Here is a 25,658-nt window from a genome sequence, read left to right on the forward strand (position 1 = left end):
TTTTTGTACTTGAGGCTTCAGTTGTCCATTGGCTGTAGTCCTGAACAGAAATACCAGAATTTGTGTCCTTTGGAAAGACCAAACTGCTCAGAAGAGATGGCAATCTGAAGTGCATAAATCTGCAGGGATTACTGAAGCAGCCTTCAGCAGATTTGGGTCAGTCAAGCACATCACATTATTATTTAGTTTTCAGTGGAGAAATGCAACTGTTTGGGTAGCTGGAATCACATGGAAAACACTGCATTGACACTGATTGAATGGCAGGTATTACATGAAAAATAAACTTGGACCTGGAGAGACCTGACAGATAGAGCTGTGATCTTATCCTAGAACGGGAGGAGAAAGGGGTTGAGAAAAATATAATGACAAAGCCAGTATCTCTATCAAATCTGCCAAATGTCACTACTGTAGAACTTCATTATGAATAAGAAACAAAATGGAAGAAAAACACAGGGGGAAAAAAAAAAGCAGTCACAAATCTGATGCATTAGGAATCTGTCAGCTTCCAACAGAGCTGATGTTTCTCCAAAGTAATTCCCTCTCTGTCTCATTTATGCTAAAAGTGCACTGCAACTCACATGTCTCTACTTTTACTAATGCCTCTAGGGCCTCCAGAAAAAGATGTCCAAGAAGTTTATTGAGTGTTGTTCTGAATATTCTGCACAGGAATTGACCTTAAGGATGTAATTTGCAGTACTATTTCATCAGCATGCTGGGTTTTATGTTGCCATTTCTATTGGAAAGAATCGTTCATGCAAGCTGGTGCAGGATATCCTTGCCCTGTGGGTAGGAAGCGCTGCAGTTATGCTGAGGAAGGATACAGCTGCAGTGTCCTGGAATTGCACAAGCGGGATACTTGTGCCTGCCTCCTGAGGCAGGGTAGCAGTAAGCTATGCTAGCTCTTGGTGTCAGCCACTAACTCTCCCTTTTCTGCATGTGGTTCACTTTCCTGGGTAGCCACACAGCACAGCTCTTGCCTGAGCCAAAACCACAGGTTATGTATGTGAAAGCAGTAATTCACTATAGCTGCCTCATTCAGTCAGCATACCTACCCACCCTTCTTACATTTTTTTCTTCAAAGACCCTTTCATATGGCAGATGGACTTGATACTTTCATATGCTCTTTCCTCCCAGTTCTAGTTTTAGCCCAGTTTGGGCCTGTGACTTGACAAAGACTTGCAAAGTGCTCTCATTGCCATTCAGCTTGGTATGTGTATATACTGAGGCTTTCATAGTCAGTCTTGCCATTTTACTTCTTCTTGGAGTCATCTTGTGCTGAAGCCTGATGAACAGGGTAATTATTTGAAAAAGGATTACAGCTCTGAAGCTTTTTGACTAAGGCTGGAGGAAGCTGTTATTTCATTGTATATTAAATGGCACATGGTAATTTTAAACACCTTCTGTATTTCTAATGAATAAATCAAATCTGTTCAAGAGCAAAACCACCAATTTTTATCTGTATGGTTCAACATTTTTTAAGCCAGTCTTTTTATGACAAGATTTAGTTTATGCCATATATCTACAGTCAAGGAAAATAAAAATATCAGCTCTTCCATGGGTGCATCTTGGTGTTGGTAGTCTCTTTCAAATTGTCACATTTCTGGTGCGTGCTGTGTATTTGAACCATGCTTCCTCTGGATGTCATTCCCTGAGGGAATTAATTATGGTAGGATATATCACATACATAATGACAGGTTCTGTTAAGCTTTCTGGAGGAAAAACTGTCAATCAGGTCAGCAGAGAGCCCGAGCACTTTCAGTTGCCTTGGAGTACTGAGTTCTGCACAGTGGCTTTTGGGTATCCTTTCAGTGAGGTACTTAAGAAAGGGTATGGACATATTAATGAAAATACAATGCCCTCAGTGTGGTGTGAATGGAGAAGAGTACTATACCTGTGGTTTGGATATATTGGCTTAGAAAAGAAAAGAAACAGAAATTAGACTGTGAGCTCTGAAATGCAGCTGGTTTGCATGGTAGCCTTTTAAGAGGGGAAAAAAAGCGTACATAAATGCACAGCACTTTTTATGCCTAGTGGTAAATGGTAAACAGGACAGTTATAATACTCTTAATGCTTTTAGGTTGATATCTGTTCTTTCCCTTCTGATTTACTTCAATAAGAAACTGGTACATGCTGCTAACTTATCAGAAGGCACAGATTATAAATACACTCTTCTGATTTATCCTAGAGTGCTGCGATCTCTGCAGAGAGCTCTGCACTGACTTAACAGAATATGTAACGCTGGATAAACACGGAGATTTCGTTGTGTTCAGATTTCAGTGAGTTCTGTGCAGCCTCTTTCTGTCCCTCTCCTTGGCTGAGATGTTGAGGTGCAGAGTTTGACCTCAGGCTGCTGTGCTCTCCATGGTCAGCACTGGCAACCCCTGGAAGCCGGGCATTTCTGCATGGGCTTTCTCCCCACACAGGAGAAAGGAAATCATAGGACTCTTCTCTGTGAAAGGGTGGAGCTTGCTGTGCATCATCACTTCTGCTCCTTTCTTTTTTTCAGTTGCAGAATCCTTGTGGATATATGGAAGGCTAGAATTCTGCAAATGAACAATTTATTTAAGGGCATGAAGTAGGGAGTCAGCTGATGCAAACTGACCGAACCCTGCACTTCATTTCTGTGTTTATCTGATGCATGCTCATTTCTTCAGAGTTAAAGCTGCCTGAGCTTTTCTGACTTGAAGCTCGAGTGCCAAATCCTCAGCTAGTTTAAAAAGGCAAAAATCTATTCATTTCAGTTGAACAGAGCTGATTACCTTCAGCTGACTGTCAGACCCTGAATGTTTAGTTCTTTTTACCTGTTTCATTACAGCTGTTAGCTCTAGATTTTGGAACAGAGTTCAGTTTTAAAAGCACTGTTGTGTAAAAATTTGTAAAGGTCAGTGGTTGCTAAGTGCTGGACTGTGTCTCAAAAAAAACCCGCCTTCTGTGGGTGGGTGAAGAACACAAAAGTAAACCAAAAACCAGTAATCTTGTCACCTGCACTGTGCTGCAAAATGAAACCTGTTTTTCAGCAGTCAGACCGGGTTAATTCCAGCCAGCCTTTAAATTGTATTTGCAGTTTTACACTAAGGTGTTTTTCTCAGGCTGTTATTGAAAGAAGGCCAAATATTTTTGAATGTTTAAAATGTAATTATTATGCATGTTTTCTCAAAGGATTTTCTCTAATCATATATGCAGTGCTTTAGATATATAATATTGTGTCATCTTTTCTCAGCACATCTGGAAGATCTGTCACACTGGGGTGTACTATATTGCAGAAAAATAATCCATTAATCTGATTTTCGGTTCAATCTGTTGTGGATTCTCCTTTTGATTTATTTTGGTTTGGTTTTTTTTCTTTACTGTGCATATATATTTCTCACCTTTCTCTCAAGGCTTTTATTTTTTGTTGGCAGCTCTAATTGAAATTTGTTAGGTATCTCTGACAGGTTGAGACTGCTGATTGTTACACGTGAACAGTGACTCAGCTTACTTATACAGTATAAGGTATACCTGCTGGAGTCGTATGTGCAACAGTGCAGTTCAAATTTACAGCAAAGCTAGGGAATAAACCTTCACGTTTAATGTACAGCCTGCAAGATCCCAAATTATGTTTGTGTTCAGCTGAACTGTGTGCAGCTTTCTGCTGGGAAAACCTGACACTGGAATAGTAGTCAAGGATACAAGCTGTGGGACTGGATTCTGTAAGTCAGCAGTGTCCTTGGGTTGATGTGTGTAGTTGGGGAATTATTAGGAAGAAAATGGTTGGAAACAAACCTAGCTGTTCACAGTTATATTCTGAGTTTTTATCTCAGAGTAATGGCCAAGGAGAGCTATCACAGTATCAGTTGAGCTGTCTGGCCTGAGATCTGTGGGGAATCTTTACTCGTGGGGAGGCAACAACGTGACAAAAAGTGCTACCATTGCCAAAGCCAATCTGCATGGTCTCAAACCTGACAAGGGTTAGTGGCTACAAGTCCTGACTCTGCAATTAGCCTTGTACAAAGTGAAAAGGAACTATAAAGTAAGAACTTTATGAGGAAATTTAATGCATCTTCAAAACACTCTCTGTGGTGAAAATGCAGCCCAGCACTACCATGAATACAGTTTTGTCTGCCTGATTTTTCTAAGTCAGGGTTCTGTCGAGCCAGATGGTAACACAAGTTTTGCTAGGTTAGCTCAGTTGTGCTAGTGGAGAACTGAGTGAAACTGCAGTAGCTGGTCTTCAGCTCATCTGTTGAAGTGCAGACCTGGGTCTGTGTGCTGGTCCCTAGCCCTGCATTAAAGGTTGTGCTCCTGTGACTCCCTGCTGCTGTTCCTGCACTAACCATGTTCAGCTGGTGCCGACATAGGCTGCAGTTACATCTTTGCTTTGCAGGCCCAGACAAATATAATTCCTGATGGTAGCAGTAGCAAAATAGCCATTTCTTTGTCTGGAATTTTCTTTGGTGAAGCCAGCAGTTTTCTGTTTACTTACCAAAATGCAGGTTTGTTCTACATACTGTGGGTTTGTTTGGGTTTTTGGGTTTTCTTGGAGGTTGTTTTTGGGGTTGGGTTTGTTAGGGGTTTTTTCAGAAATGAAGGAGCTTTTGTATGTCTTAATTTCTGACACTTCTTTCACCTTTTAACCATGTGTTTCCCTATATTTTTACATGCTGGCATATAAACCTGCTCCTTCATATTTTGCAGAACAAGTTCATCTTGTAAAAAGCACTGCCTCTGAACTGTCATAAGTGTATGATGGGTTGTCTTAGCCAGAACCTAGGTTGAAACATGCCCACATGTGCCCCAGAACCAGTATTCTATAGTGAAATTCAGTGGTGTTTGACTGATTGATTTCCACCTTTTCAGCTCTGCTGAGACGTGCAGTCAGTGTGCACTAAATAGCGGCAAACTCTGGCCCTTCTTGTGTTATTAATGTTAATACTTTGTCCTCTGCAAAGTTAAGCACTTAGGAGAGAATCTCCTAGATCGTTCTCCTCATAAAGAGCTGGATCTACCAGAGTTCTTAAGCACACACTAAGTTATAAGGAGAGGAATAACTGGTTTCTTGTTGACTTCAGCAGGACTTGTGTTTAAAGATGAAGACCTCTTATACGTGTGTTACTGTAATAGTTCCAAGGTAACATAAATTATATTGCTCCAGATTAAAATGAAAAGAGTGAGGTCTGTTTACCAACATTGCATAATGCAGTTTGAAAAAGAAAAGCTTATTTTATGCCTATTGTTTATACAGCAAAGCCAAATTTTGTGTGGTTCTAATTTACTAATACAGTGGGGGCATGATGCAGTTTCAGAGTGTTGGCTCCAAGTATCAGTAACATACAAGGTTTCATAAATATGTCAAGTTGGGTAGAAATGTTTTATTAATCCGTTACGGGGTTCTGCTTTACTGTATTTTGTTGCACAATTTATAGATCCATAGTAAGAGTGTACTATCACTTTTTATTACCTTGACACTAGGTTAATTAGGAGGTATTTCACTCTGTTTTAAATACATGGATCAGGATTCAGACATACATTTCGAAAAGGAAGCTATGTTATTGGTTGTACTGAGGTGACTTAGAGGTTGATGTCGACTGTTACTTTACAAGCCAGAGTCCTGGTATGCTTTCCTCTAAAAGCAGCCTAAACTATACATAATAGAAGCTTTTATGAAAATGCAATAGTTTAGAAGTGTAAGTGCAGCATCCAGTTCTGCAGTCTTTGGGGATAGGAAGTATTGGCAGCATGTTAAATATTCAGCTTAGTCTGTTAATGCTCTTCTCTCGTCTGGAAGGAACTCTGCTCAGCAATCAAAGACCCTAGTCTTGGTTTCCTTTTTCGTTTCTGTAAATCAAGAATTGTTCCAGTGGTTGTGGCAGCTTGATAGTTCTCAGCTCTGCCATTCCAAATGAATTCCAGTTTAATCAGAGCTGGTTGAATTTATTCAGGAGGCACATCTGATGAAATTCTGAAGAATCAGGCCCAGCTGATGAGAAAATGTTTTAAATGTCAGTTACCGAGCAGCTCAACCTGCTTTCCTTCCTGTCCACAAATAACTCTGAAGTTGAGAGCCACCTGTATTAAGAGATTAAATGTAAAGGATATGGGGCAGGCAGTGATGAGGGCCTTAGTTCTCCAAATGCTTTGCAAAGGTCATTCCCGTTATCTGCTCTGCATTTGGAAGAGTTAAAGCACAGCGGCCTGGATCGACTTGCCCAAATCTGGCCAAGAAGCCATCTGAGACAGCAAGGCATGGAGCGTGGCTCTCCCAGCTCCCCAGCCCAAGCCATAGGATATTTACCACGCTGCCCCATGGGTGGAATATAGTGGACTGTGTTCCTAGAACACCTCTGATATCACGCTGCCATTTGGCGTTGCCACATAAGTGTCCACCCAGAAATGAGATTCTGCACCACAGAGTCACCTGAGTTCAAGTGTGAGGGCTTGGGTCTGCTGGATGGAGAAGCTATGCATTGAACTCCTGATGAATGAGTGACTGAAATTAAATAGGAGGTGAACCTCTAAGCTCCTAGCCTTGAATGCCCAAGACCTGGCTCTGGTTTTCAAATGTGTTCATAACAGTGTCCGGCACAATGGGGTGTATTCCATGTAGGTGGAGACTGTCAGAGAAGAAAAAATTCACAAAACAATGCTGGGGGAAACTTGCAGAATAAACCTCTGAATCTTCTGAAGTGTTACAATGCCAAATTTAATTCACTCTTCTTACAAGGATACCTATATTCATATTGCAAATAAAAACTTGATGAAAACACACTTCACAGAAAAACTGGGAGCTTTTTCCCCAAGTTTTGCTGTAAAACTTAAAACTGTGAAAATTATTTTTGCATTTTTATTCAGGCAAGATATGGACTGAAATACAGATGATTTGTGATAGTACAAGATTGTTTTGTGGGCAATTCCTCATCAGGGTGAGAGGAAGATAAAAACTCTTTTCAGGTGTATCACCCAAAGGATTCTATGAACCGGGTGAGACAAGCGTTTTTATCAGCTCTGCGAACAATTTGCTTCCTACATTCATAATAAAAAGCAAAATACCACAAGTCTGGCATTCAAAGTAATGACTTAAGTAAAAGGAATGCAAACAATAATTCTTATCACCCTTTTTTTTCTGACTTCTTTTCTTGGGTATGACTAGATATGGTTTGATACTGAAGACAAGTGAAGATAAAGAATAACTTCAGTGTCTTTTGGTTTTTTTTTTTTTCTTTCCAAGCAAATCAGCCTGCTTTTTACAGACTATTAGTTAATTGTTGCTTTTCCGTTAAGTGACAACCAGCCTGGGTTTAGTGTAGATAAAGGAGGTTTGCTACTAGATGCCCTTTTGATGTAAGGGGCACTTTCTGAAAGGACCACATAAGTATTCATGTTATCATATTTGGTCTCTGTATCAGAAATTAATCTGGTGGACCTGAAGGTTGAATTAAGTGAATGAGGTTGCTGGACTGGCTACACACGTTTGTCTTGGGAAGAGGCTTTTGGGTCTGTGCAGAGTTATACAGCATAGTCCATGGGCAGGACCTTCACCTGACAGACAGGAGGCCCTTTTGTCATCAGGTGAAAGCTGCAGCTTGCAGGAGGAGGTAGTCCAAGAAAAAACATCCAGTGGCTGCTCTCTTGCTTTTGCTTTGCAGTCGCCTCCTACAGTTTCAGCTGCCATCTTGACTTTCCTGATCACCTCTTTCTGTGTTTCCCTCCTTCTCCATAAGCAAGAACCTTCTAGGTGTTTTGTGCCAGGAGGCTGAACATAGCAATTTGTCTTCATTGTGTTAACTTTTAAATAGCCTACAATCTACTACCCTGGAAGTTGTTTTCACCCGTGCTGTAGCCGTCATGGTTTGTGGAGCAACATTAGCCAAATTGCTGCTGTCATGCAGGACTGGTCTCAGAGCAGGGCATTCTTATCAAGGAGGAGATGGCAGCTCTGAGTTGGCTAGTTTCCCTGGCTTAGGAAGATGAAGTCAGTAATTCTTTGGCATGGTGACAGATTTCTTGTTTTTATTTTTTTGTTCATATTGGGGGCTAACTGGGCAGGGAGCCATAAAAATTAGGACCGTATGTCTGTAAAAGTATATGATCAATTTATTTTTGTTGGGAAAGTGATAGATAACATGGCACAGCATGAAGTTATAAAAGGAGGTTGCAGTCAGAGTTGCTGGCATTAATTTAACTAGAGAATGTGCCCTTAAATGTCAGGAGACTGCAAGAAGCACAGAGTTATTTGAGAAGACAGCAACTTTGATGTTGATTTTTTATCAACAAAAATACAGGAGATTAAAAGCAGCTCCCCAGTTTTGCTACCATTTTTTCTTATTCATAATTTGACTAGAGCATTAGCAGGTATTGTAGGAATATTAATAAAACCATAACAGTTATGGTGAAAGAGTATCCATTATCTAATTGAGTTGTTTAGGTGACTCACCACTGAAGCTAAACTCAATAACTGGGAAGCTGAGTAACTGATTTTCTGTGAAGACACTACAGTTCCACTGGCAGATAAAACAAGACTAGACAATCTGGGTTATAAGAAGAATATGGGCTTGTAGTCTTGTTTCTGCCATATCAAAATGTAAGAGTGGCCATTCTTGATCAAACTAAAGGCTTGTCTGGCTTCAGCAGGGAATCTGGTGAATGCACAGGGAAAAGCGTATAGAAACCTAGCAGCAGGATGATCCTACCCCTCATTTGTGATCCCTGCTTCTGTCAGCAGATTGGCTCAGAGGCTTTTGGAGCCAGAGGTTGCATTAGATTGTCTTTAATGCCCCTGATGGGCCTGTCAACTGTGAATTCCTCTAATCTCTTTTTGAACATATTTGTGTCTGCTCCAGAACATCCTGCAGCAGTGGGTTTTGCTCTTTAGTTTTGTGTTGTATGAAAAAGCACTTTGCCCATTTTAAATCCACTGTTTGATTGCTTTATTGGATATTCTTTCTTTCATTGAAGCAACACAGATTGCTTTGACTTCCTGATCCTTCTTCATGCTATTAATGATTTTATAAATCTGTCATCTCTTCTCTCAGTCTCTTTTTCAGGCTGAGAAGTCTGTTTACTATCTCTGTATATCAAAAGGGTTCCAAAACTTTGATCATTTTTCTTGTCTCTTTCATCCTCTTTCCAGCTCTTTTAGATCAGATTGTGTCCTGTATTCACCTGTATCCTTCCCTTGTATCCATTACCTTAAAGGAGAAGAAACTGATTCAAGAGGATCAAAGTGTCAGGGGTTTGAATCCACACCTCACAGTTCATCAGAGGGCATACTTGGGTCCTCCACTCATCCAGGTTGTGTGGCATTGTGGTTTTCATTGTTTCTGGTGTGGAATATGTATCTGGACTTCAGAGAGGTGGTAGGGTGAGCTGGTCTCTGCTGTTCTATGGCACTTTGCTGTCCCACCCCCATCACCCAGACACTGGAATCGCATTTGCTGCTCTTGGAGCTGTCACTGGTTTTCATCTCCAAGCAAATGTCTGTACAAAGCAACAGGCACGTGAATCCCATCCTTTAACAGAGGAGCAAAGTACATGTATTAGCTGGAGAAGGTCAGTAGCTTGATGCTAATGTACACAGTTGTCTGGTGAATTAAGAAACACTCCTGCATGTTTTGGTGGGGTTTTTTGTTTCTTTTGCGTTCAGAATCCAAAATAACCCAGCAGCTGTGTGTGTAGGTAGACAAATCTGGGTGAATAATGAAAGACTTTGGGGAATGACAGCACTGATCTGGTAAAGCTCAAAGACATGTAGATCTTTGAGAAGCTGCTGACAAGCTCTCAAAAACTGGAGGGGCTTTAAGCAGACAGTGAATGGCAAAATATATAGACAGATGACTACATAATACTCATTAGTCCTAATTTAGTCTCTCAACCTTGAAATGAGTGGAAGGTGTTCTTGTTTGTTATAGTACTGGCATTATTTATTGCTTGTCAAGTAATAAGACACAGATCCCACTGTGATGCTGTATAAATGTGTACTACAAGGGCTACATTTGATACTAAGAACTCAATTTTAAAGCAGGTTTTAAAAGTCCCAATAATTAACTGATTAATAAATCTTAAAAAGTCCTAGAGCATGCATAAAATCTTCAATTGATTATCACTATACACAGCAACTTACAACTTCCACACATGTGTTCATAAGCATTTATGGTATACAGATGCACTTGTGAGATGAGATCTTCTGATAATAAGTATTAGCTATTAAACCTCAGTAATTGAATTTTCAGGGATGGGAAAGAATTGCCTCTTTTCTTCATGGGTAATATTAAAGAACTTAAAGGCTGAGCGTTTAGCCATGTAACATTAGAAGACTCTTGGAAGTGCTAGATAGGTGTATTTGGCCAGGCCTTGAGACATCATGAGTATAAGCAATTGAAGTCAGCCTTTATGAAAACAAATGTTGAATGCCTTTTGAAATCAACTGAAGTAGCTTGCTCCTGAAAATTTTTGTAGGTCTTCCAAGGTTCCAGTCTCTACCTTTTTTGTCAAGGTGTGACATATTACAGTGATATGATAATTTGTTCTGCTGAAGTTTTGATACCTGGGAAACCTCACTATGAATTCATTTTAAATTTTCATAACTTAAGGTCTCACCAAATTCGGCTGTATCCGGATTTTAATTTGCTAGAGCTAATGTGATAGAGTGAGAGATGAGTGTGTTTGCTTGTGGCAGTTACCTGATTTTCCATTAGAGAAAAAAAGCTTTTGCATACTGTCCACGTGCACAAAAGAAAACCTCTTACTGAGAGGGAGCTTAGAGTCTCGTATCAAGATGAAGTACTGGTTATTTTCCATTGGTACTCTCCCTGAAATTGTACGCATTTACAAGAATGATTTATGGATTTTTTTTCCTCTGTTTTCTTATGCTGGTAGTAGCAATTTTTATACTTACTTTAGCCCGAATCTGTTTTCATATTCACAGGCTAATAGAATTACCAATGACTATATTGATAATCTTGGGGCTATTTTTATATGTTGAATCCTTTTAAAAGTCAACACTGCTTAATACTACAAGCATCATACAAATGTACAATGATATTAAGAAATACAATAAGGTGAGATCTGTGCTAAGTAATTTTTATTTATGCCCCTGAAACTGTGCGCAGACACTGATAGGACAGAGTACTCATTAGATTTATGTGTAGCAAGAGTGATAGCTCAGTAATAAAATTATAAGCTTGAGATATGTGATACTATATCACTGTTTTCTCTATGTATTTACTTATCTGGTTTCACTGTTACAAAACTTATTAGAAACTGAGAAAGACTAACAGCATATAGCACATGCAGCCTGATACCCTGATTGTATTTCCACCTTTTACTTAGCATGCTTAATTGCATTGTTTGCTACTGCCACTAGTATGGTTTAATTCTTTTTGCTTCTTACACTCTTCCCATTTGTCTTTGGTTTGGTGCATTATAAGACTACATGATAACATGGATAACACTATTTTATAACAGCCCAAGGTGAGCTGCCACAGCAGCTAGTAGGGCTTAGTATCTCCAAGATTCTGTAGTGTGCCCATGTCTTACAACTCATGATAATATTGTGCTGAGGCTTCATTATGTTTTTGTGAGAGACTTGGTTTTTTTTCCTGGTTTCATTAGTTGCTCTCTCTCCTGAGATAGAACATTGCATCTTCATCCAGAGCAGATGACATATACTTACTGTAAGCAGTAAACAGCAGAATGATGAAATGCTTGCTTTGTCTTTTTAATGTTCAACTGCAATGTATAAAGATGTTATGTAGTGATTTTACTTGCCTGCTGCTAAGCCATCTATGTCCCTGCTAATGTAAGAAGGAGAAGGAGCCTTTAATATAGCTGTCCTGTCCTGGAGTTTGACTGTTAATAGGTTTGTCTATTTAATTAATACTGCGTGGTATCTTACTATGTTGAGAAGTGTGGCTTTATTCTGGGATGTAATACAACTGGTCTCTGGGCCTTGGTCTTCTTGACCACTGTTCTTCTACTGCAAGGAGTGCTTTAGAAGGTCTTTCATTTTGAAAGTTTGTAATGGTTTAAAAATTATTCTGTATGTTTAAAATAGCATAGATTGTTCAATGTGCTTGCTTCTGAGACTAAAAGAACATTTTTAATAAAGTAACTTCCAGAAGGAAGGTGTTGCAGTCTCACCCCTCTGTACAGTGCAGCCCAAAGAAACTCACTCATGAGCCTATGCATCAAACCCACAGCTTCTGTTTATACACTACCATTGCTTTCCAGATGTTATCCTGCCTTGCTGAAAAGGCTTTAATGACTACAGAATTTACTGTTCACACAAGGTAGTTGCTGCAAAGATTTTCCTTGATACTTACGTGAATGCATTTACTTATAAATTTCCATTTGACTGATTTCAGCTTCCAACAAATTCTTAGATTCTCTGTATCTTTTCTTTTACATCAATGACTCACAATGAGAGACTTCATGTAGATGCTTGCAGGCTGGGACAAAACTATTTCTTTGCTGCTTCTTGGTTAAAGCAAATAAACTGAGCTTATCAAGCCTCTGATGGAACACATTTTTCTAGCCCTCAGATCACATGCATAATCATTTCCTGAACCATATCCCATTTTTAGTCATCTTCTGGAATCAAAGAGCAAGAACTAGAAACAGAATTGTAGTAAGTGTCTTGCTGATGCTCTGATCAAGAACAGCCATGTCTTCCAGTTCCTACCTGATTACATTTCTGTATATGGATGGTAAAGGATGTTTGACCTTTTAACTGCATTGTTGCTCAGGAACTGCATGTCTTTTTTAATACCATTGCACTCCATGATGTAACTTCCCATCTTTCTAGTGTGATATGTATTCCTTATACCCAAGTGATTGATTCTGTATCCTGTTGTGTTGAAACAGGCTTGGTTCTTATGAGCCCTGTTCTCAAGGAATACAGAGCAGCAGGTATCACTGGCCAGTTCCATTGCTAACCACTCCTTTGAATTCAGATTTTTTTTTTTTAACAGTGCATCCATCCATTATTACATTTTTGTCCCAGCAAAATTTTGATCAGTCTGTGTTTTAGCCTCAAATACCTGAATCATAAAGGGAATTCCTCCCAGTTAGGTGGTCAGCATGTCTAAGAGCAGATTATGTTCTTACCAGTATTTGTTTTGTTCACGCCAGTAACAAGAAAATCAAAGATATAGAGTAGGGATGTAAAATAGTAAAGGGTGCAGACAAATTCCCTTGATTATGAATCTTCATGTGCCTTTCCTAGTCAAAGTTTGTACCTGAGGAATTTCTTGGAATGCTTGTCCTACCACATCAAATTGTAGCAGCAGCCATGAGCAGCCTTCACTATAACAGTAGGTACAGTTGGCTACATTTTGGTCACTAACATCCCCACCCCCCAAGGAAAAATCAACCAACCAACCAAAAAACGCAAACGAAAAATGCCCACCCTAATGTTTGTTAGTGCCAAATGGAACTGCCATTTTAGCACATTCCTGTAGATATGCACCACACAGTCTTGGCAATAGAGTTCTAATTATTCCAAGTGAAGAATCTCTTACTCAGCTGCGAATTCTTCTCTAATATCGTGTATACAGTTGCTCTTGTCTCTTTCTGAAGTAGGTTGGATTCCTCAGGAGCCTGCAGGTCACATTCACAAACCTGTTTTTAGGATTTTTAACATTCAGCTGTTGTATGCATGTATGTACACATATGTGCTTCCAGTGGATTAACTGCTAGCCATATCAAGTGAATTAAAATTGTGATAATATTGTACCTTATGAAAACATTTAAAGCAAAAAGTAAGTTTTTCATTAATATAAAAGAAATAAATTATATCTTCTTCACAATTTAGATAAAATGGGTGTAGTGAAAGATGGTATTAAAAGCCATGCTGGCAGCAAGTGGTAGCTTGTGTCATTGCCAAATCTGTCTTCTAACCTCTGTGTGACCCAATTCTGCTGAATTCCAGTGGTCTGTGCAAGTATGTCTTCTCTAGGTACAAGAATAGTAGCAGCAGTTACACTACCTAGAACAAGAATGTACAAGGCTATCAGCTGTCTTGCCTAGGGGCATGAGATGATTGCCAGCTGGGGTTAAGAAAAAGTGTTTCCTTCCTGTGAGGCATTACATAATTATCTGTGTATGTTAAGTGTGCTGGGGTTTTTGTCTGAAATTCATTATATAAGCCAGTGCTATAAGGAGATGCCAGAAGAAGAAAACAGCCTGGGCATATGTATTATGGCAATTCTGTTTTCTCTTGTTTTCAATACTGTCCAAAATAAAATGAGAGTCAGTTTATGTTTCACCTTGTTAGCTTTGCAATGCTTTGCTTTTAACACTGTCCTGCCAGCTTTGTGACGCAAATTTGACTGCAGCTGAGGAATATTGCTAATCCTCTCATCTCTTTGTGGGGAATCAAACTTGAGCCAAATGAAATGTTTTGTGCTATGGTGTTTTCTTTTATTACTGCATGGACAAAGCAAGTAAAAATGCTGCCTGCCAGGATCTTGCCAGAGTGATACTGATTCTCTACTTTTATGAGATGCCAATAAAATAGGAGTTATTCTTTTTCATCTTGCAGCTTGCTCTTCACCAAAGTAAAACTGGAATGGATACATAAAGGACCTGAAGAGGCTCTGGTGACATGCAGACATATGTTGCAGATGTGGCAGATGGTATACAGTGTTTTACAGCACAGGTAGGCTTTCTCCAATGTAGCACGTTCAGATTTGTAATTGGTAACATGGTTATCTTTTTTAATTTTCTAGATACTTGAGTTATTTTGCAAGAAAGGTCATACTTGAGTTATTTTGCAAGAAAGGTCATAAATAGTACTGTTTAAAAGATACGTAATATTTCTAGCAGTGATTTAAAAAAGAAAAGGGAAGATTTTAATGGCCATTATTTAAAAAAAATTAAAAACTACACAACCAAAACTTCAGTGTTCTAGTGTTGAAGAAGCGGTTTGAACCACAGGTTTCTGAACCAATGTCTAAACATCTCTATCCATAATTGGATGTCCAGAATGGAGACAGATTCTCTTTCTCCCCAATATTGCTGAGCTTTCATCAGCTATTGTTCACAGTCTGCAGTAGTTGGCACCACCCAGGAATGTGTGGGGTGACACAGTCCTGAAGTGAATAAGCCAAGGAAAGGCACAATGCCAAACTCATATGCTGTAGTTGCACGCTGGTTGCACATCCTGGTGCTAACGGGGCAAGGAAAGAAAGGAAGGATGTAGCATCTTTCACCCTTCCCTTGTCCTAGTAAATCTGCCTTCACAGAATGCTACGTTCCCTGTTTCCTCCCTTTCATGTGCTGCCCCACTGAAAGATAAAGTTGAAAAAGTGTGGAAGATACTAAGTTGGTTTTCTTCCTTCCCGCACCCTTAGGATATTGCCCTAGTCAAGGTATCAGTGTACAGTGTCTTGGGAATATTTTACCAAGATTCCTTGTCCATAATGTCCACAGGGGTTGTGTTTGATGGGAAGGACAGCATGCTTGATGGCAGCAATCAAGACAGCAGGATGATGTAGCTTGAGTTGTTCCCCAATTTCTGTATGCATTTGCATAAGTTTTATAAACACCAGAAGTATATGCACAGTATGGTGCATGTCTATGTACAAGTTGTCCTTGAGGGGTTATTAGTAATTCTTGTTGGTTTAGCTAATGAGCAGCAAACCAAACACAAAAAATCAGGATATTTACATAGCAGCAGTGGTCTTTTACAGACTTGAATCATTGATTTCCTTAGGCCTTAGTATCTGTAGCTAAGGATTCAATCCTGTACCTCTCACAAGAATAATCTTTATACCCATGAGTAGTCCTCATGAAGCTGATCAAATCCACACTGAACAATTATGACTGAGGAAGGTTTACTTTTGCAAGGGGGGGCTGCAAACCTGCGACTGTAGAGAGTACATTGGAAAACAGACAAATAACAAGTTCAGCCATTTGGACTGCATTTGGATCCCAAGCTGTGCTTTGGTTCTTATACTTAAAAACCCAAGATGTGATACCTTTAGAGGCTTTTGATAAGCTTTAGCCATAATATCTTAAACAAAACAAATTGCTTTGCTTTCGCTTTTAAAAACTCTAGTATGTATTTCACTGCTATTCCCAGCATGGCTTTTTTTTCTTTCTTCAAAAAACACACCATAAAGTTTTTTATATTAGGAAATGCTGTTGGAAAGGTAACAAGAATCAACTTGGTACCTGCAGTTTTAGATTGGATTCAGTGACTCAGGAAGCCCCTTGTATTTAGCAAATTGCAGCAGTATCAGCTAACAAATATGTAAAGTATTCTGGGTAGGGCTGGCAGAGGAACTTAAGGGGAATTCTTATCAGTGAGACTTGAAGAAAGGCATTTTTAGGGCCTCTTGCAAAAGAGAAGGTTGTATTTACACAAAGTTGAGAACTGTTACACTCAGTACTCCTTACTGGTTCAATCAGTGGATAATTGCCTACACAATTAAATGGCACTTCAGTTGCATTTGTCTGGCCTGTTTGCTGGCTTTGCAATCTTACTGTGATTCTGACAGACCAAAAAGTCTTTCAGGGCCCAGTATTTTATCCCCAGCAGCTATTCATATGCCCTGTTCAAGTCTTCTGTCTTCTCTCTGACGAACTGGTGCCTCTGCATTCTCACAACCAAGTGTCCCACTCAGCGTTTTTGTCACCAATTTGTCCACTGTCTCCACTATGTTTCAAAAACATGGGTAGTAGATGTCCTGCTGTCAATCTTTCCAGCACTCTATGTAGAAAACAAGTCATTTGGCTACTATCCCTTCCGTGGTACATCAGAAGCTTTCCTGGCTCATGGCTTTGTACTGCAGCTTTTAAAGGGTAGTTAATTTTCAGTCCTTCTCTGGGACAACAAAGCCATTGGGAGTGGCTGTTTTGCACAATGCATTACACTGGGTTTTCAGCCTGGGATTTTCCAGGCTCTTCACCTGTCCTTAGAGTAGGAGTACAGTGTATTAACCAGTGTTCCAGCATGTGCCTGAGCAGTGATTCCACGGTGGTGGCTGCTGCATTAATATAGCACTCACCTCATGGCAGTAATATATGGAAGTGCAGCTGCCTTACTCCTGCATACACAGGAGTGAGACTGAGCTGTCCATAGAATTCCACCAGCAGCTGCTGGCCAGGGCACTTACACTTGGGTCAGTTCTGTCTAGGTAAGGCTGAGGCATAGGACAGGTAATTTAATTTTCCCTTCTCTCTGTCACTACCTGATAGTCTCAAATGAATTATCAGTGTGGAAACCAGTACGGAAGACAAGGGAGGCCCATTCAAGGACAGAGATTGGTGCAGTCCAGTGCCCAAAAATTCAGAGTGCATTAACAGAAACCATTATGTTTGATCTCAAAGCCCAAGTAAAAGGTTATTTAGCTGCTGTAAATATGATTGCTATTATGATGAATGACAGTAAGTGGCTTTCAGTCTTACATTGTTAGCTGGGAAGGACAAGACTCGCTTTATCTTTTGCTGTTGTTTTCTGTGATAATAGAATAATTGTGTTTAAAGCCAAATAGCAGTCCCAAGCTAATTCTTCTGCTAGATCAATGCAGATTCAAGGGAATTCTGTGCAATCCCTACCAAAGGACTCATCATACTGAAAGATGGGGGCATCCACACCAATCATGTCTCTCTGACAGCTTGCTTCCTGGAAGGAATATTGTCCAAAGGCTGAGCTGCAGGCTTGGAAGTGTGCCAGAAAAAGTAGCCAGGGCAGTCACTTTTCCTTTTGGTATTTCATCCCTTAATGGATGATGAGAGGCGATATCATCACCACTGATCCTTGGGGGAAGGCAGACTATGTGGTGACAGGAAGGCTCAAGAGATCTGTGTTAAGTGACTTTTTGTTAGCCACATGATTTTTTTTTTTTTTGTGAGTTTCTCTTTATAAGGCCTCTCCTGTGAGGACAGAAGTCCAGTAGAAGAACAGACCAGAGTTTCATAAACAGACCTGTTTCATAAAGCAGTGCTTCTGGTAGTTTTTATCTTCCTCCTCTTTTTGAACAGAACAAAAGAGGAAGGGGAGCAAACCTAAAATTAAGGGCAAATAAGCCCTTTGAAATGAAAATATGAAGAAATTAGCACCCAGGTGGAAGGTGGTAATTGGTCTATTTCAAAAGGATCAGCACAGTAAACCTGTGAACAAATTATTCTGCAGAAAAGCCCAAGAGATGGTGGTTCTTGCTGGGTCTGGGTCTGCTAGTGGGCCTCCTCTGGTCTGACTTCTGGCTGCATGTTTCTTGTCCAGTGGTTTGTAAAGACTCCCTATAGCCAAATAAACTAAATACCAGTGTGTGTGCCCTGGAGCCCCTGCTGGGCAGTCTCTGAGCTTCCTGTCCACTGGCAGTGGGCCAGGTGTTAATACATTCAATAAGCTGATTTCTCACAACTGGAAACCTTGATTTTTCACTTCCCATGGCAGCTAAACTATTGCCTGCTTTGAGGGGAACATTTCTCCACTGAGAGATGTCCGTGTTACACAGTTTTGTTTCTTTACAGTGGCTCTGAGAAAGGAAGTAGTGTCACCGAAACACCAGTAATCAAAAAGCATAATGGACTGCATCTCACTCTCCCAGATGCTCACGACACTGATTCTGGTAAGGAAACAAGATTTGTGCTTTCCTGTCCTAAACATGTGCTTTTGTGAGAGATGAATGTTTCGTTTTCTTTGGAGAGGGTGGTGGGCCTGTGCACGTCTGTGTTGCTAGGCTGCTGGTCAGGAGTTCCAGGTCTGCCTCCATGGCCAGCTCTGCTGTGGAATGTGTCACTGTGGTTTGCCTGTACCTTGGCTTCCCCATGCATACCACAGACAGGAGTTTCTGCTTTCTTTCACAAAGCTCTCTGAGATGTATAATTCTGTCCTTCTTTTTATTTTTTATTCCTTCCCTCCCTCAGCCTGCCTCCTCATTTAATTCTGTTTAGATATCCTGATCAAGCCAGCTGCTATTGTTGGTTTTGGAAAGCTGAGAGAGAGTGTCTATTCCTATTAGATGGTGATTTGCTCTGGGATTTATGCATAAACCTTGTGATGCTTTATTGTATGGCAAATACATATTCACAGTACCAGATACAGTCAGATGGAAGTAACTGAGACATCAAAGCTGATCTTGGCAGTAAAGGGGAAAGGAAGCTTTCAGAGAGTGCTGCTGACTTGTGATTTCTATTGTAAATCTTGTGATACTTTTTACTTCTTTAAAACCCTAGCTCAAAATCAGATGATGATGTGAGAAACTTGCCTTTTAATTTGGAGGGGTTTTTAGGGAATCAAGTGCCTATGCTTGTGGATATAGATGAAGCAAAGAAAGTGAATCTCAAACTCAGAAAATGGACAAGGAAAAAACCGAACATATAAATCTCATGGATCTCTAGGGAATTAGGGTTTGTCTGAGTCTTAATTGTGCTATATGCCATGATGCTGCCTGCCAGAAAGGGCAAATTAATGTCAAGTACAAGCTTTGAATCAGCTTTTCATGCACTTAAAGTGATTTGCACTGAATGCAGTTTGGTTTTAGCCAAGAAATATATTCCTCCTCCACTTTGAGAATCCAGGTTTCCATGCTAACATGGTTGCCCCCACAATGAATGCAAGAAAGGAGCTGGTACTGAAATTACACCACCCACCTAAGTGTGGAGCTGGCACTGGCTGCTTTCAGCAAGGCTCTGTGGCTCCCTTCTGTGCAGGCACTGGGTGTTGCTGTTCTCCATCTTCAGAAGGGAAGCAGCTGATCTGCTGTCCCTGTTGGGAGCCTCTTTGAAGACAGTAGTGGGTGAGATTGGAGGGTACAGCTCTACCCCCCTTGCCCTTCCCCAGGGCTGGGGCTAGGGCTGCCTGCTTTGAAGGAGGGAGGAGGTCTGATATTTCTGCATGGCTGTGGAGCAGGCAGTGCTGTCTGTTGTGCAATCCCCCGGGAGCATGCAGCGGCATCGCTGCGCTGCGCAGGCGCTCTGTCATCTCTGGGCTCATCACTGAAGGGTGGCAGTTACTGTGGCCGGCTTTGACACTGACCTCTCCCTCAGCTAGACCACAATAAGATTATTTGCTGTGCCAGAATTTTAGGTTTGCTGCCAGAAAGATTAATTCCTCTTTATTTTCTTCATCTTCTCCTAACTGAAGCAGTGTTCCTAACTAAATTCACTGATATCAGTCAGCTGCCTTGCTGTTTCATTCTTTCTCTGATTTAGTCTTATCTTATAATGCTTTTGCCTGAAGTGATTTAGGCTTGGGACTTCTGTGTTTCTTATAAGCCTGGTATATCTAATGAGCTACATTTCTATTTTGATAGCAGTTTTCGCATAAATGCAAAATATTAAACTTGGTCTTTTTGGTCTTAAAACACCCTAGAACAGTGCTTTTAAATTATTTAGATAGATTTTGTATGGCTTATGTGCAGAGCTCATCAGAACAAAATCAGTTTGTTATTTCATGAGTTATTTCTAAAATGTTTGGAGGGATTTATTGTAAAATGTGAAGTTTATATTCTGTCTGGTTGAGCTGTTAAATAGAGAAAGAGACTGCACTAAAATAACAAATTGATATGATATCTTCGTATGCCAACATTTGCATGTATTTTGAGGCATGACATTAAAGTTCTGCGAGACAGGTTTTGTGGGGAGGTTTTTTTAGCGTGTTTCTTTAGGAGGAGATAGCTTATAATGAGACATTCAGATAAATTTTTTAATGTTGCTTGAAGTTTTCTCATCTCCCCCCACCACCCTCAGGTCAGAGTCCTGCCAGTGTGGCACATGCTGATCTCCCCTCTCAGGATATAGTGTGTTTGAGGTAAACTTTTGTGGCTGCAGTAGCCATCAGCCCACCCCCATGGGCACCGTATTGCTTGCCTGAGATTCAGAGATGTGGCTGAGCCTCTTTCAATCCAGAAGGGCCAGGCTGGCAAAAACCTTGCCAAAAAACTCTCTTACAGAGTTTATTTGGTCAGGCAAGCTTTAAGGAGAACTGCTGTGAGCATCCCAGCAGAGATGGGCAAGAACAGTGGTGGCAAAAGTGGATTATGGGCTGGTTTGGAGAGAGCTTGATCATCTGGCATGTACGTGTCCAGAACAAGGAATGTGTCTGTGTCTAAGGCCAAGCAGGGATGGCATGATCTCTGCCTAAAATATTTTGCTTCCTCTTACAGGGTGGAAAAGAAGGAAAAGAAAGTAAACATCACAGGATTGGAATGCCAAGGGATCTTAAATGAAAAGAGTCTACATATAAATTGCTAAGTAACTTGGGTCTCATTTGTCTAGCAGTGCAGATGCCCACTGCACTAGGCAGGATCAGTCTCAGTCTCAAATTCCCTTCTCAGCAACTACTGGGCCAATGAAGATAAGATGAGGAGCAGCTAACTTGGGTTTCTTTGAGAGCAACTCTGCTGTTATATTCCTGTGAAGTCTGCTTTGTGAGGGAAGGATGCTTTAGTAGATTGTAATTGGATCTACTTAGGCAGCGTGTGAACCTCTCCAAAATGCACAAAGGTGACTTAGTTTTCTTGGATTGATTTGCAAGGAAAAGAGGATTTCCCTGAGCTCTGTGAGGATGTGAATAAGGCACCAGCCTATCTGCCCACCCAGTGCAAACAGCCCAGCATTACATTTGGATGCTTGCAAGAAACACAACTCCACAAATCTTCTCTGGGAGGGCAGCCTTGGCAGGAAAATGTGGTACTGAAAGTTGAATGCAAAACATGCTAATATAAGAATCTCATTAGGCTGACTGCACAATCCACAAAGTTCATGCAATTTTTTCCAGGTTTGCCAGTCTAAAAGGCATGAAGTCTGCCCTAACCTTGAAGCTCTGCTAATAAACTGTTCATGTGTCCATTTTCTTGTCTCTGCGCTGCAGGAAAGCTGTATGTGTTTTAGATGGCTGGGGATAAATGCTTGGTAGTATTGCCTGTGTCAAATGGCTCTAGACTGACTTAAATTTCTGGGAGATGCAGTGAATTTCTCACTAGTGGAGATAGGGATCGGGGAGAGGAGTGAGTGGGCAAGGCAGGGGAGGAATCTCGTGCAGTGAAACAGGCTGAAGGTGGATCAGTTAAATAAACTGGTAAATACAATAAATTCTTCCTGCAAAGCTGAATGTCTTTTGCCGTATCCTTAAAGCAGTAATTGCTACATTACTGCACTGTCATCTCTTGGAACATTAGATCAGGAATGTCTTTGAAAATATGTAGGAATTTAAGAAATGCATTTGGGAAGAACACATTTGCATTTTCCAAGGGAGCCGTGGGCGGCGCCTGCTGCAGGGCTGTTTTGAAGTTCTCCTGCTTGAAATGAATGACATTAGTTAGCGATGAGATAATAGGACAAATATTTCCCATAGCAGTTCTGAGCCTGGAGTTGCACTTCTGGTCTCTCCCAAGCCGTGACATGCTCACCTCGGGTTAAGTGGAAGCTGCAGCCATGTCCTGCCTTGCAAAGCACAGGTGCTTGGCACGGGAGGGTAAAGCCTCCCCTCATGCCTGCCGGGAGGCTGGGTCCCTGCTCCGCATCCACAGCGGAGATGGCCGGGAGGCCGTGGCTGGGGACCACAGGGTGATGTGTTGGTCCGCCGGAGAGGAGGTGTGGTTTGGCAACCCTCTGTCTCTTGAGCACGCTCCAGCTGGAAAAGCGTGCTGTCCCTCTCAGAGAGACCATTAAGTGCCCCGTGGCTGCGGGAGAGAAAAAGCGGGATTTTAACTCTAGGATCTTGTGGTTTCTGAGGTCAGCCTGTAAGGATAGATTCAAGAGTAATGCTAATCAACACAAGTGCTTCAGTCACAGCAGCTCTCCAGAGAAAGAGCTTATCAACCATAAAATCACATTAAAACCTATGGATATTAAAATATTTATTTCTCAAAGCCAACTCTGAAATCTCAATTTGTTGCTTCTTTTGTTACCTCCATCTTGATACCCCTCTGAGAGGTTGACTCACCAGTATAATCCCACTTGCTGTACTGGAGAATGTGGTTTCTGCCCATGCAGCCCTCCTGGGATAAACTTTTGATGTGATGTTTTGTCCCAGAGGTGTGAGCGCTGAATACTTCATTCTTGCGTAAATGTTACAGTGCATTCTAAAGGTTAATGTAGTCAAAGCTCTGAACTCTGTGCTCCCCAAGGTTAAGTGAAAAACCACCCTGTCTCTAAATCAGTAGAACAATATTGTTGTCATTTGAAATGTGTGTGCTATGTGAATGGGGCTAAGCTACCTTGTAATGCTGTATGAATTTTTTACCTTAGTGGGGCACATTTTGTAACTGTACGATGACTGTGCTTATGAAATGGGTATTTGTTGAAAATATTTGATGCTAGACTTCTGCTTCCCAAACAAGCAAAATATGGTTGTTTCCTTGATGAATGCTAAGCAGACCTTTATAGAATTACTGTCTGTCTCTTAATATGCTTGTTTGAGCTGCAGCCCTTAGATAATTTAGTGGGGGGTTTTTTTCAGTAAATTAACCTTTTATAAAACATACTTCTCCAGTTTGTCATGCCAAAATTCAGCAGAGTTCTTATTACATAAAACCAATGCACTGAGTGGAGGATCAGACCCGCTGCCTTAGCAAGTCAAAGAAATATCATAAATAAGTATAAAATACATCACTGTTTGTTTGGTTCGTAGGGTCACAACGAGCCTCTTCCCTTGCTGCATCAAGACTGGAACAGGCCATGTCTGAAATAACTATGCAGAGCAGCACAATGAAGCAGGGACCTGTGAAGCTGTGGACAACTCTAGAACAAATTTGGCTACAAGCTGGTAAGTCCTGAGCTACCTGGAATTCCTCTTTCCCTTCAGTGATGAATCAAATTACATAAGTATTAACAGAGTAGTTGAAGTCATGAGTTGAAAATCACTCTATTCCAGTAGAAAATCTGCCTGTCTATCTAAGATGAAACACCACTCATTTAATTTTGACCCCAAATACTGTGGTAGTGTGATTTCTCAGCTCACTTTTGTTTTTCCAAAACACACAGAAAACTTTAGTCATCACAATAATATGCTTTTTGCAAAAGAGGGTAGGTAGTTCTTACACTAACAAATGGTAGTTCATAAGGAAAATTATTTTCAGTCTCCTTTTACTAAATGCTTCCCTGTAATAAGACTGGGCAAACCATGTCTTAAATGTGATTTAATCATTCCAATTTTTGCTGAGGTTTAAGTGAAAATTATTAGAATGAGCATGTTCTCCACTCTGTCCTCGACTATTTGAACCTCCCAGGGTCTTGTAGGTTGAGTATCAGTTTGAGACACTAATGCAAAGATGCTGCAGCAGAGCACATAAAGGGAAAACAGTGAAGAGAGACTCTACCCACAAGCGACCTCCAAACCCATGGAGGGTTTTTATGTAGGACATTTGTTGAGGAGCAGAGTTGCCCAGCACTTTCTGTGTTTGCATTCCAGCATTTCTGAACTGATAGAATTCCAACCCTATAATTTTGTTTTTAGGAGATACAGTTGTTCTTCGATAACTGGGCCCACAGTTGCACACTTGAAATTACCTTTGAGTGCTGTGATTGCTTATTAGATGTCTCACCATTTGCAATGCAGAAAGAAAAGCAGAACCCCCTGGAAAGCTGCTGATAGTTTTCTATTCTTCGTGCAGGAGAACCTTTCAAATTCTCATTTTGCTAATCTATGCAATTGACAGACAGTTCTCACATAAGACCTGGCAGTCTCACTCTACTTCGCAGCAAAGATTTTCGTAGCTGTTTTTGTGGGTAGTTTCCTACCAATTAGACTTTAGTTCTAGAACAAAATATATTACATTGTTTTTGCTACAATTTGATTAATATTAACAAAAGAATTTACCTTATAGAATGCATCATCCTTTAAGTTAATCATATGTGTTCTCCTTAATGGCTTGTGTGGATGTAAATTTCAGTGATGTGCTGTGGGCTTCAAAATCACCAGCAAGATTGTGCTTTATTCAGTTTATACTCCTGATTTAAGGCTGAATAGGGGGCTGGTGGGGAGCAAAATAAATGGAGTTTATTATGATGAGAAGTCAGGTGTCTGTTGTCCATCATCCTACAGCTGGCTCTAGGCAGTTTACATTTTTACTGCTGTCTGAAAAGACAAAAGCAATAAAGACCTAGTGCTTGCTGTGAATTACTATGATTGCTTTTCAGTGTGAATAGAGTGCCTTTCTGAAAGGTGTTAATTAATTATTTTAGATAGAATTTATTTTTATAAGCTGTAACTTTTCTCTCTTATCTTTTGTAAGCCTTTGTTTTGCTTCATGCTTAGTTTTAGCTGGACTCAATTCGGGATTGATATTTTGAAAACATGTACTGTGACTGCTTTGTAATTTCATTACTGAAGTAGTTAGTGTTATGGATGCAGCTTAATGAGCTCCTGCTGAGGTACTGGCCATTCTCTTCTCACAGTGGTGTGGAAGCTGCTGGATTCTGGTATCCTGAGGGATGAAGAGAGGTGCAAGTATTTGGGGTAGTCTTTACTCTCTGTGGAGAAGGGCACAGTGCCTGAATAATTAAAGGACTTCTTGGAAGTGGGTTGGCCTTATGCTGAGACTATTGAATGGCATAATCCAAAGGGTGTCACTGACCTTCACTACTAGGATCTTTCCTGTCTGAAAGGAGAGGAAGGGAGGATCAAGTGTACTTGTAAGAAGTACCTTCCAAAACAGAGATATTTCATAGACAACAAATTAAACAGATATGCATAGTTAGAGGAAGTTGAGGTAGTCAGGTGGTTTTACATT

At 40.6% G+C, this 25,658-nt stretch overlaps 1 protein-coding gene across 3 annotated transcripts in view; it reads left to right on the plus strand.

Annotated features, from left to right (window-relative positions):
- Nucleotides 1-25,658, plus strand: part of TTC7A (tetratricopeptide repeat domain 7A) — a 172,364-nt gene that overhangs the window by 96,635 nt on the left and 50,071 nt on the right. For all 3 annotated transcript variants that reach the window (XM_041476948.1, XM_041476949.1, XM_041476950.1), the window contains 3 exons: nt 14,516-14,632; nt 18,454-18,551; nt 23,558-23,692. In XM_041476948.1, the coding sequence (XP_041332882.1) occupies nt 14,516-14,632; nt 18,454-18,551; nt 23,558-23,692 (350 nt within the window). The remainder of the gene's footprint in view (nt 1-14,515; nt 14,633-18,453; nt 18,552-23,557; nt 23,693-25,658) is intronic.

This window comes from Pyrgilauda ruficollis, unplaced genomic scaffold (assembly GCF_017590135.1).
Source record: "Pyrgilauda ruficollis isolate IOZ18807 unplaced genomic scaffold, ASM1759013v1 scaffold4, whole genome shotgun sequence".
Lineage (NCBI taxonomy): Eukaryota > Metazoa > Chordata > Aves > Passeriformes > Passeridae > Pyrgilauda > Pyrgilauda ruficollis.